General features: G+C 39.7%; 1 protein-coding gene across 2 annotated transcripts in view; it reads left to right on the forward strand.

Moving 5' to 3' along the window:
* The window catches only part of dlgap2b (DLG associated protein 2b), an 86,722-nt gene that overhangs the window by 44,198 nt on the left and 30,092 nt on the right, over positions 1-12,432 (forward strand). The window contains exon 5 of one of the 2 annotated variants that reach the window (XM_090243213.1): positions 1,885-5,324. In XM_090243213.1, the coding sequence (XP_090099339.1) occupies positions 1,885-2,681 (797 nt within the window). In that variant the 3' untranslated portion in view covers positions 2,682-5,324. Of the gene's footprint in view, positions 1-1,884; positions 5,325-11,172; positions 11,209-12,432 lie in introns of those variants that run through there. The other variant, XM_036985298.2, reaches the window with a different exon arrangement.

The following is a 12,432-nucleotide window of genomic DNA, read 5'->3' on the forward strand; positions in this document are numbered from 1 at the left end:
GGATATGGTAGTGATCCTCAGGGAAATAATTGGCTGTGACCTGATGCCTCCATCTCAAGCCATATTGCAAATATTTTTTTACATGGTATCGACCATTTGGTGTCATTTTTGAGGGAATAGTGGCCTTGAAATGAAGTGAATGATCCACAGTATTTGACTGGCCATGCCACTGACTTATACAATTCGAAAATGAGATCTGAATTCTAAATCGCTTACCAACCAAAACGCAAGAATGTCGAGGCTAGCGGGGCCCTTGAGTGGGGAAGGGATCCTATGATGCCCCATTGGGATGAAGAGCAACACCCCCTCCCAATCTGACCAGCCATGCATCTCTGGAAGGATAACCAGGGGGACAGAACAGCTGGATGCCTGTCACAGGTATTTTAATGACAACACGCATACATATATCTATATATATATATATATGTGTGTGTTTTTTTGCACTGCCTTCTCAGCAATAGATAAAAAATGACCACTTTGATATATCAGCAGGATAGAAAAATCGGATTTAAACACAATGACAAACAAACAGGGTCTGAACAACTCACAAAACTCAGAGGCCTTGAATTCCTTGTTCGTATGCATTAATATTCCAGAATTATACTGTATATGTGATGATGGTGCCTCACTGGCTTTTGCGAGTTGTTTGAAGTGTCTCTATTTTCAAGTGCGCTAAAAGTGACTCATTGGTGGAACTATATGATAAAAGCTGTACTTTCCAGTCTAACACATAGTGTGTTCGTACCTCAGCCATGAAATAGCACTGAATGTTATCACATTGTCACTGTCAACAGTCAGTGACAATGAGAGCATTTGTCATAGTAGTTTTGTGGGAGTTTTTTCTTCCTATGAAAGTCAACCTCTATAAAGGCCACATGTGGCTGGGTTGACCCTTGGCGTGGAAGTTATCAGCTGTCTTTGACTGTGGGATTGCAGCCCCTCCCTGGTGCAGCCCTGTGGGGGGGGGGGGGATTTACCCACCACTGGGAACTCCACATGGTCCAATCAACCTCATGGTGAGGGACCTGATATGTTCAATAGGGTTCATAACTGCTTCTCGGCCCAATGACTTGAGTTGTGATTTTTCATTGCCTTTTCATCTTTTCTGTTGCACAAAAAAAAAGGAAAAGGAAACAATCGGAAAACACTTAAGAATTTTTTTTGGAGAACCATGCTTTGATTTAATTCAGAGAATGGTATTTTCATTTGAAACTGATTGGTAATGATGGCTTATGCTAGGAACCAACGGGGTTCCGCTTCCCATGGTGCAGTGCAGTGAAAAGATGGAAAGACTGTGGAGGGTTGATGTTCATTCAGATGAGTGAGAAGGCAGTGTAAAAACACCATGAAAAGCCTGCAGTATGTGAGTCAAAATGCATCGCTCAAGTGGCTCAGTGTACCTGGCTGAATAATTCCTTTCTGTATTTTAGTATGCCAGATAGAGCTGTGTTAGAGAGCATTCTAATTCTGGAGACCACTTCAGTGTCTGAAGAGCACCTCTTCATTAAGTTTTACACTCTTTTTTGAGTTTCAACAATCACAAATGCATCTGATAAAGGGATCACAAATGCATAATTTGATAAAAGGGTAATCATATTTGCAGGAGATTGATGATCAACCAATCATCTAGCTGTTCACCCCCTTTCTCTATATTCTCAATGCAACCAGTCAAAATCCTTGTTCCAACGATATTTTATTTTATCTGATATATCCATTGTAATGATAGGGTAGTTGTGGTATTTTTGCTCACATACTGTATTCATATTGTAGGTATATGTATGCCCACTCTAGGTTGGAACATTTGGGCGTCACAGTTACATAACACTCCAGCTGTTCCCTCCCTTTGAATCTCCCTCTATTTGCATATTCAAATTTGTCTTCCAGAGGGATATGATGTGCTGGAAGGCACTTCTTTGCTAAACGAGGACATGATAGAAGACGACGACGGGGCCAGCTCCTCGGCCTATGTGGAGTTGGAACGTCTGGAGAGGGAGAACGCTGTAGCTCGCAGCCAGCACAGCACAAGCTCCACTGTAACAGCCATCTCTGTCCCCCCGACTTCACCACCTGCCTACCAGATCCCTGCTGCCCCCTCCATTGCCGCCCCCGATCCCCCCATACCTCAGGCCATCCAGGCCTTTAAAGAGTCTGCCAACATGGTGGCCGCCTTCAACATGCAGTGGAAAGACGAGATTTCGGCCATGCGCTACGAACTGGCTGAGCTGCGCAGGGACGTATGTGGCGAGCTCAAGACCTTCAACAGCAACTTCTTCAATTTCACCCAGTGCTACAACATGTGGACGCTGTGCCGTGAGAGCGCAAGTGACGGCTCAACACAGACCGGGGACCGGGTGTCTGTGGGCATCCAGGCTGGCACCAGCGGGCTCATCAGGCAGAACACAGAGGATAAGTCTGTCATGTGCCAGCCGGAACCAGCTGCTTTTAGCATCACAGACCTGATGGACCCTCCCCGCATTGAGATAGCTGGGGACTCAACGCCAGAGGAGGGAGCGAGCAGCCCTGCTAGCTCCCAGCCATCGGACAATTCCGCAACGTGGGACAACAAGAAGCAGAAGACCCGCAAGCGCTCTTTGGGCGGTGGCCGCAGGAGTGCCAGTCTGGAACTGTGGAGTAGGAAGTACACCAGTGGGCCCATGTCATACCTGTCAATGTCATTCTAATCATTCCCATACAACCCAAATGAAACAAAACACATGGGTTTCCCCTTGATAACAACCCCTAGAGAACCAGAGCCGGAGCCAAAAAAAACATTTACTTACGTAGAGATCTACAGGGCCTTCAGAAAGTATTCATAACCCTTGACTTATTCCACATTTTGTTGTGTTACAGCCTGAATTCAAAATGGATTAAACAGGTTTTATTTCACACAATGAAAATGTATTGAAAATTCAATACAGAAATATCTCATTTACATAAGTAATCACACCCCTAAGTCAATAGTTTGTGGAAGCACCTTTGGTGGCTTCAACTTTGAGTTGTCTCGACTATGTTTGTATCAGCTTTGCTGATTCTTCCTTTCAGATTTTCTCAAGCTCTGTTTAGTTAGATGGGGAGCAACGGTGAACAGCAATCTTCAAGATTTTCCACAGCTTTTCAATGGGCTTTGGCTAGGCAGCTCACGAACTTTCACATTCTTGTTCTGAAGCCATTCCAGCGTTCCTTTGGCTGTATGCTTGTGGACATTAAGGTCAATTGCACTCTGAAGCAGGTTCTCATCGAGGATTTGCTTGTATTTCACTCCATTAATTGTTCCTTCTATCCTTAGCGGTCTCCCAGTCCCTGCCTCTGAAAAGCATCCACATAGTGCTTTGCATTCAGGCCAAAGAGTTCCATTTTCGTCTCATCAGACCACAGAATCGTTTGCCTTATGATCTCAGAGTCTTTCACGTGCCTTTTTGCAAACTTCAACTGTCATGTGCCTTTTTCTCAGGAGTGGCTTCCGTCAGCCACTCCCATGAAGCCCAGATTGGTGAACTACTGTAAAGACTGTTGTCCTTCTGGCAGGTTCTCCTATCTCAGCCAAGGAACTCTGTAGTTCTGTCAGTGTGGTCATTGGGTTCTTGGTCACCTCTCTGATCAAGGTCCTTCTTGCCCGGTTGCTCAGTTTGGTCGGACGGCCAGCTCTAGGCTGGGTCTGGGTAGTTCCATATTTTTTTTCCATATTCAGTTTCCCAATGATGGAGAACACTGTGCTCTTGAAAACTTTCAACAAATTGTTTTATAACCTTCCCCAGATATATGCCTCATCACAGATCTCGGAGATCTATGGACAGTTCTTTGGACTTCATGGTATAGTTTCCGCTCTGACATGCACTGTCAACTGTGGGACCTTAAATAGACAGGTGTGTTTCTTTCTAAATGTCCAAATTATTTCATTGGCCACAGGTGGACTCCAATCAAGTTGTAGTGACATCTCAAGGATGATCAAACGAAATTGGATGAACCTGAGCTCAATTTAGTGTTATATATAAATGTCAATACATTTGCAAAAATGTCTAAAAACGTGTTCACTTTGTAATTATGGAGTATTGTGTGTAGATGGGTGAGAAAAAATATATATTTCATCCATTTTGAATTCAGGCTGTATCACAACAAAATGCGGAATATCAAGGGGTAAGAATTCTTTCTAAAGACACTGTAGATTTTGAACTAGTGAACTATTGAACATTGAACTAATCAATAATAAGGGGCCAGTACAGCAATTATAATGGGATGTGTTGAATACTTTGGAATGTCTTGTTCCATAAGCACCACAGAGTGACTTTCAGCACCCCCCCTCCCCCCCCTTCCATCCCTAACTAGGCTACTGTGTATCAAATATATTTTTTAAATAGTTTCTTACTGTATGTAATCTCTCGTGGACAGACTACGTCAACTTAAATGGTACCGTAGATATGTCATGATACAATGTGAAGCATGACGAGCAGCATTAGTTCTGGTGCTTTGGACAAATCACGATTTTGCAGGTATTAGCATCTTTCGAATTTCGGGAAAGTGGAGGGGACTTTTGTCCCATAGACTTGCCCTTAACTTGCAAAGACAGAGGGTTGAGCACTTTGTTCTGGTTCCAATCTATTCTCTTAACACATAGACCCAGAACTTAATTGAGAATCTGACCAATTACTTAAGACTTTAGTTCTGTGTTAACTGAGTTTATACGTTTTGTAACACTTAGTCACCAATTTGACTGTTTACAATCAATAGGTGAGGAAGATGTTGCTCAAGCCACCATAAATAGAAGTGACAGTGAATGTGCGCTCTCAACTGTCTTATCTTGTTGGTAAGGTAGCCTATAGAATGTTGCCACTCCATGAGGTGTGGTATAAAATCATTGATACCATTAAGACTAATTGAATGCACAAAATGGCCATTTGGGGGGAAATGTAATATATGAATTGAATATAACAGCCCCGTTTCTTCCCAGTCTCCCACCTCTAATCCTAGGTCCTATCCCGTCCCTTTGCTTACACCAATCATATCCTTTCAGATCTCAGAAAAACTAAGAAATAGGAGCTGGGTAAAGGGGCTAAGAACCTTTATGAAACCGGGCAACAGATAACAGAGATAAAAGACCATGCAAATTTGCATACAACTACATTTGAGAGAGAAACCTCATGAAACTTAAATCCTAGAATTGTTTGCATTAACCGAGTCCATGAAATTCCAGTGATTTAAGGCTTGTTTCCCAACCTTATTCATTCCAGTTTCTTCTCATGTAGAAACCGAAAACACCATTTTATATTGAAATTATACTGTGAGCAACTTTTTAAATCCCAATTTTTTTTTGTATGATTAAATCAAAAGGAAAAAAATGAATATTTATGAATAGTTAGATTAAATGTAAAGTAAATTGAATCAACAACCATTCCCTAATCATTCCCTGTGTCATCATACAAATGTATATTTTTCTGTTTTATTTTTGGGTAGTTAGTTAATGAAAATGAAAGATGTAATCGGATTGTGTTTGGAGTTAAAGTGAACAAATAGAACATGCCAAAGCTGTATACAACTTTAGTTTTAGTGGAGAATAACATAAACAATCCTATTTACATGATTCTCATAATTTGCAACAAAATAAGAGATAATGATAATTTAAGTCAGTTATATTACTGTATAATATCTCACATAGATTATACAATTACACTTAAAAAAGTGCAGTTTCATTGAAAAATATTTCCTGATTTGACTTCTTAACATTTTAAGTTGCAAGGTAACTCCTACATTTTAGTTACCCAGTTACCTTAAAATGCTTTAGAGTTACGTTAACTCAATATTAGTTGCATTGTTACTAACTAGTCTTTTTTAAGTTGAATAACCTAACATTTTTAAGTGTGGTTTACCCCATATTTATCTAAAATTAACTCTCAAAATGAATGAACATAAATCTTACAATTTAATTCCAGTGTCCAACAAAGAAAAACTATAAATAGTCAGGGTTTGGCAATATCTTATTGCCAATGTATAAGCTTAAGTTCATTCAAGCACAATCTATGTTACATGTTTAAATTATATATGGTTTTGGAAATGTAATAGTTTTATATAGAAAATGATGGCATATATTCCAAGTTTATCTAATTCATTGTGACCATTCTGTTTTCTTACATTATCCCAATATGAGGGGTTAACACAAGCTAAGCTCGAAACTCTCCTACATGGTTCTAAATCAAACCATTTACCCTCATGTGTGTTATATGTCACAAACATCTCATAGATAGTTCTCGTCTATAAGACAATCAGAGGGCATAGTCCCCTACCGCTGCCTCAATGTTTCCAGAGGCACAAGGTAGTATTGTACCCCTCAATGTACTAACACCGCCTTTACTAGCTCTATGGAAACCTTAAAAGGTTGAGCCCCCAATTATCTTCGTTTGAATGTTCCTAAAAAAGAAGCATTTGAACAAGTCAAATGGTACCCCGAACTGCTCATCTCCTTCATCGTCACATCATACCAACATGGCGTACCAAAGTCACGGCTGGGACCCATGGAAATGGGGCCAACCTGAAACAGCTCCAAGTTCCACAGCGCACCTGTCTGTGGTTATACCCTCCAGAACAGGATGTTATACCCTCCAGAACAGGATGTTATACCCTCCAGAACAGGATGTTATACCCTCCAGAACAGGATGTTACAGAGGCATGTGCGAATCACAACTCTTAACTTAAATCGCTCAAATACTTTCTACGGATGCGATGGTTCAACATAAAGACCTCTTACTTCTTTTTTGGGGGAGGGGGGTGGGGGGTGCAGGACCAAAATACATTACTTGAGAAACAAGTGGCACTTTGGAAAGAAGACATTGATATGAAGTGTACCACAAAAAGAAAGATGAAAAGAAAACAGGCACAAAAATTCTGACCTGGCAGTTAAATTATTTCCCCACCTGGTTACTGTAACTCAATGGGCCCAAGTTATTTCGCCTTGCAGTGGATTGGTTTTTGCTCTCGACATGTGTTACAGTACCATATCACCAAATGGACATATATAGGACAGTTTGGCTGAAGTTCTACTGTAACTATAAAAAATATATATATTTGCAATACAGGAATACCACTTTTGTTGTTATAGATCCAGATTTCCAAAACAAAAAAGGATATTGAATGTTCTCTGAATGTGTCCCCCATACTTAAACAGCTACTGTACCAGTTGGCTGACATTTCCAGTCGTTTCAGAGAAAAAAACAAGAATGTGAGAGCATCACACAAATCAACCGTTTGAATTTAAATATATTAATTTATTTCAATAAAAAATATATAACAGAATGGTCTAAGGAACCCTAACATTCACGTTCCTCTTTTCACTTGGAATGACAAAAGAGAAGAGAATGCATCCTTCCCAGCCCGGGGAGAATTAACTTATATAAAGGTGCTTAATCTATGATGGGGAAGGTGAATTATTGATGTCTCAGAACTACATTCATTCATTCTATGCAAGTCCTTTGTCATTTTCCGTTGTATTGTTTCAGGCTATGTTCCGTTTTTGTAGTTGTTATTAGGTCTTTAGGTTTGTTACCCTCATACAAGTCTTTTAACACTGGAACGTATGTGTCATGAACAAATGGATTGAGCAGAGACATTAACGGTGGAGAATATGTTGCATGAAACTCAGGCAATGCTATTCATTTAGTTGCTTCTTTAAGATCTTGTCACACAAATGTTTTTTTTTTATTATCATTGTCAACTGTTGATATAAAGTCATATCAGTTAGCTAGAAAGGTGTAAAATATGCTTCACAATTATTGCATTGCGTAGTCAGAAATTACAACATTACCCCCAGAACAACTCGAAATGTAGCAATATGCTGAGGATAATATTTATATTTGGTCAGAAGAACATTGGGAAAAGAAATGTACGTCAATTACAAAAAAGAAAAGTAAAAATGTGTTGGTAGAGGCATGGCTTACAAATGTTTGTATCATGAAATCTTACCGTTAACTCTTTTGAGTAATGGGACCATATTAATTATACTGTATGTCAAATCTGGTCTATGTATTTCCAGTTTCATGTTGATAATTATTGAATGGACCCCTGAGATATTTTATTTTGACGTCTCATTGCTATACAGAGATCTGACACAAATACTGTGCTGCCCATCTTGGAGTCCACTGGTTTGGATTGGAATCTGATCGTAGTTCAATTTAAAAAATGATCAAATAGACTGTAACACTGCTTGAATACAAATTCATTTTCTACCCATCAAGAGATTTCCTCTCCTGTATTTACGATTTTTTTAAGAAAACAAACACATTGCTTTTAGTATAATATAATGAGCAAAAGCTTTAATGGCACTTTCAAAGGTCCTCTTAATGTTTGATTCTTTATTACAGCCTAGTACATTTGGCAGGTAACCAACCTGGTCAGAGCATTTCGTATTATTCTGTGCTTAAATCCGAGACACTCCTTTTTGTACGATATGTTACATTTCTTATGGAATGCATTAATTAGAATTCGTATTATATGGTACAAATTATAGTTAGGTGGTTAACGCTAGCTAGCTGACTAACATTAGCTAGGCTAGGGTTAGGAGTTAGATTTAATGTTAGGTTTACATTTAGGTTAAAGGATTAAGGTTAGAGTTAGAGTTAGGGGAAGTTTTAGCTAACATGCTAAGTAGTTGAAAAGTAGATTTTTAAAAAAAGTAGTAACTAGTTGAAAAGTTGCTAAATTGCTAAAGTTTTCCATGATGAGATTCGAACTCGTAAAGTTTGGGTTGCTAGACGTTCGCCTTATAAGCCCGACTAAACCACCATACTTTCATTTCTGCCTTAAGTAACGATCTATCTCATGTAACCATACCAAACGTAACATATCATACTAATTTCAGTGTCCCAGATTTATGTTTTCTATGAGACCAGGCTGAGGCAACAGGTTCATCATGTTTTATTTAAATGTTGAAAGGGTTTGAGGTATCATAAATATACTAGTCCAAGTTTCATACCTATTTGCTCTGGGTTGACCACTGCTAATTAAAGATATTGCTTTTTATAATTATATATCATTGGTTGTATTTAATTTGAGATAATACTTACAGTATACAGTGCATTCAGAAAGTATTCAGACCCCTTCCATTTTTCCAAATGTTCTTACGTTACAGCCTTATTCTAAAATGGATTAAATACTTTTTTTTCTCTCTTCAATCTACACCCAATACCCCATAATGCCAAAGTGAAAACAGGTTTTTAGAAATTTTTGCAAACGTATTAAAAGTAAAAAAAAACAGAAATACCTTATTTACCTATCTATTCAGATCCTTTGCTATGAAACTTGAAATTGAGCTCAGGTGCATTCTGTTTCCATTGGTCATCCTTGAGATGTTTCTACGACTTGATTGGAGTCCACCTGTTGTAAATTCAATTGATTGGACATGATTTGGCCACACCTGTCTATATAAGGTCCCATAGTTGACAGTTTGTGTCAGATCAAAAACTAAGCCATGAGGTCAAGACAGAATTGTTTTGAGGCACAGATCTGGGGAAGGGTACCAAAAAGGTCTGCAGCATTGAAGGTCCCCAATATCACAGTGGCCTCCATTTTTAAATGGAAGAAGTTTTGGAACCACCAAGAATCTTCTTAGAGCTGGCAGCCCGGCCAAATGGAGCAATCGGAGGAGAAGGGCCTTGGTCAGGGAGGTAAACAAGAACCCGATGGTCACTCTGACAGAGCTCAAGAGTTCTTCTGTGGAGATGGGAGAAACTTCCAGAAGGACAACCATCTCTGCAGCACTCCACCAATCAGGCCTTTATGGTAGAGTGGCCAGACAGAAACCTCTCCTCAGTGAAAGGCAAATAACAGTCCACTTGGAGTTTGCCAAAAGGCACTGAAAAGACTCGCAGACCATGAGAAATAAGATTCTCTGGTCTGATGAAACCAAGATTGAACTCTTTGGCCTGAATGCAAAGTGTCACGTCTGGAGGAAACCTGGCACCATACCTACGAAGCCTGGTGGTGGCAGCCTCATGCAGTGGGGATTTTTTTCAGCAGCAGGGACTGGGAGAGTTCAAGGGAAAGATAAACGGAGCAAAGTGCAGAGAGATCCTTTATCTGCTCCAGAGCGGATCACCTTCCAACAGGACAATGACCCTAAGCACACAGCCAATACAATGCTGGAGTGGCTTCAGGACAAGTCTCTGAATGTCCTTGAGTGGCCCAGCCAGAGCCCGGACTTGAACCCGATCTAACATCTCTGGAGAGACCTGAAAATAGCTGTGAAGCGACACTCCCCATCCAACCTGACAGAGCTTGAGAGGATCTGCAGAGAAGAATGGGAGAACCTCCCCAAATACAGGTGTGCCAAGCTTGTAGCGTCATCCCCAAGAAGACTTAAGGCTGTAATCGCTGCCAAAGGTGCTTCAACAAAGTACTGACTAAAGGGTCTGAATACTTATGTAAATGTGATATATATTATTATTTTTAAATGTAATACCATTGCAAAAAGAGAACATCTAGATTTTTTGCTTTCTCATTATAGGTCCCACAGTTGACAGTTCGTGTCAGATCAAAAACGAAGCCATGAGGTCGAAGGAATTGTCTGTAGAGCTCCAAGACAGAAATGTTTCGAGGCACAGATCTGGGGAAGGGTACCAAAAAGGTCACTTTACAACAGGTGGACTCCAATGATGAGGGGGAAAAACAATTTAATACATTTTCGAATAAGGCTGTAATGTAACAAATTGTGGAGGTGTCTGAATACTTTCCGAATGCACTGTATAATATTTATTTGTCTTTTTTTTCTAATTCTGATGTTTAATTGTGAATTTTCTGTTATATTTGCCTTTATTATTTTTTCATAAATCAATCTAAAAAAAAATGATGACACACGATTTTTGATGATCTTGAAGATGTTTTAAATGGTTGTGTAGTATTTTCACAATTTCTATGGGGATCATAGCTTTACAATGGGCAATCAAAATATCTCATTTGTTTTTACTGAAGAAAGAGTCAAAAGTCATTGCAAATGTTAAAGTTAATTTATTTGTGTAAAGTATACGATGAATTCATAAAGCACATCTCATAAAATGTCAATGATCCAGGAAACAGCACACAACAGTTACCATAATCCACACACAGCATGGGCCAGGCAAAGTATATATTTCTTTGATCCTCTCTCTATGTTATATTTTTGTACTAAGCAATCACCTTTTTTTTTTATTATAGGAACCCGTAGCTTAGCTGGGGGGCGTAGAGCGTACGGTAGGTCTGGTAGGGCACCATTTTCTTATACTTTTTTTCTATGTTAATATATTCGTTTACACCATTTTTGTCCCACCTTTTAATGTAAAAATCATTACTCTCCAACTCTTTGTCAGTAATGTCATCATTATTGCTTTTCACAAATTTGATTACATTTCAATTTAAAAATAAACAATATTATTTTTCTGCTTTTCCAAAGTTACAAATTAATTTACTAATGTCACTACTAATCAAGTCAAAGTGTATTTGTCAAACCTTACCGTGAAGTGCTTACTTACAAGCCATTAACCAACAATGCAGTTCAAAAAATAGAGTTAAGTAAATATTTACTAAATATTTATAAACTACAGTAAAATATAAAATAAAAAAGATACAAAATGAAATAACATTAACGACGATATTGTAAGGGTTTTCCTGTGGTGAAGGAGAGGCGGACCAAAATGCAGCGTGGTGGTTATTCATGTTCTTTAATAAAGGAACTATACATGAAATAACTAACAAAACAATAAATGTGCGAAAACCTAAACAGTCCTATCTGGTGCAAACACAGAGACCGGAACAATCACCCACAAACACACAGTGAAACCCAGGCTACCTAAGTATGATTCTCAATCAGAGACAACTAATGACACCTGCCTCTGATTGAGAACCATACTAGGCCGAAACATAGAAATACCCCAAAACATAGACTACCCACCCAACTCACGCCCTGACCATACTAAATAAATACAAAACAAAGGAAATAAAGGTCAGAACGTGACAGTACCCCCCCACTCCGGCCGCAAAACCTTAACCTATAGGGGAGGGTCTGGGTGGGCGTCTGTCCGCGGTGGCGGCTCTGGTGCGGGACGCGGACCCCACTTCACCATTGTCTTAGTCCGCCTCATTGTCCGCCTCCGTGGCTTCCTAACCATGGCAACTCTTCTCAATGGACAGAGGGGCGGCAGCTCGGGACAGAGGGGCAGGGGCTCTGAGCTGACTGGCGGCACTGGCGGCCCCTGGCTGACTGGTGCAAACACAGAGACAGGAACAATCACCCACATACACACAGTGAAACCCAGGCTACCTAAGTATGATTCTCAATCAGAGACAACTAATGACACATGCCTCTGATTGAGAACTATACTAGGCCGAAACATAGAAATACCCCAAAACATAGAAAAACAAACATAGACTACCCACCCAACTCACGCCCTGACCATACTAAATAAATACAAAACAAAG

Source organism: Oncorhynchus mykiss, chromosome 8, assembly GCF_057628025.1.
Source record: "Oncorhynchus mykiss isolate SJ-2025 chromosome 8, ASM5762802v1, whole genome shotgun sequence".
Lineage (NCBI taxonomy): Eukaryota > Metazoa > Chordata > Actinopteri > Salmoniformes > Salmonidae > Oncorhynchus > Oncorhynchus mykiss.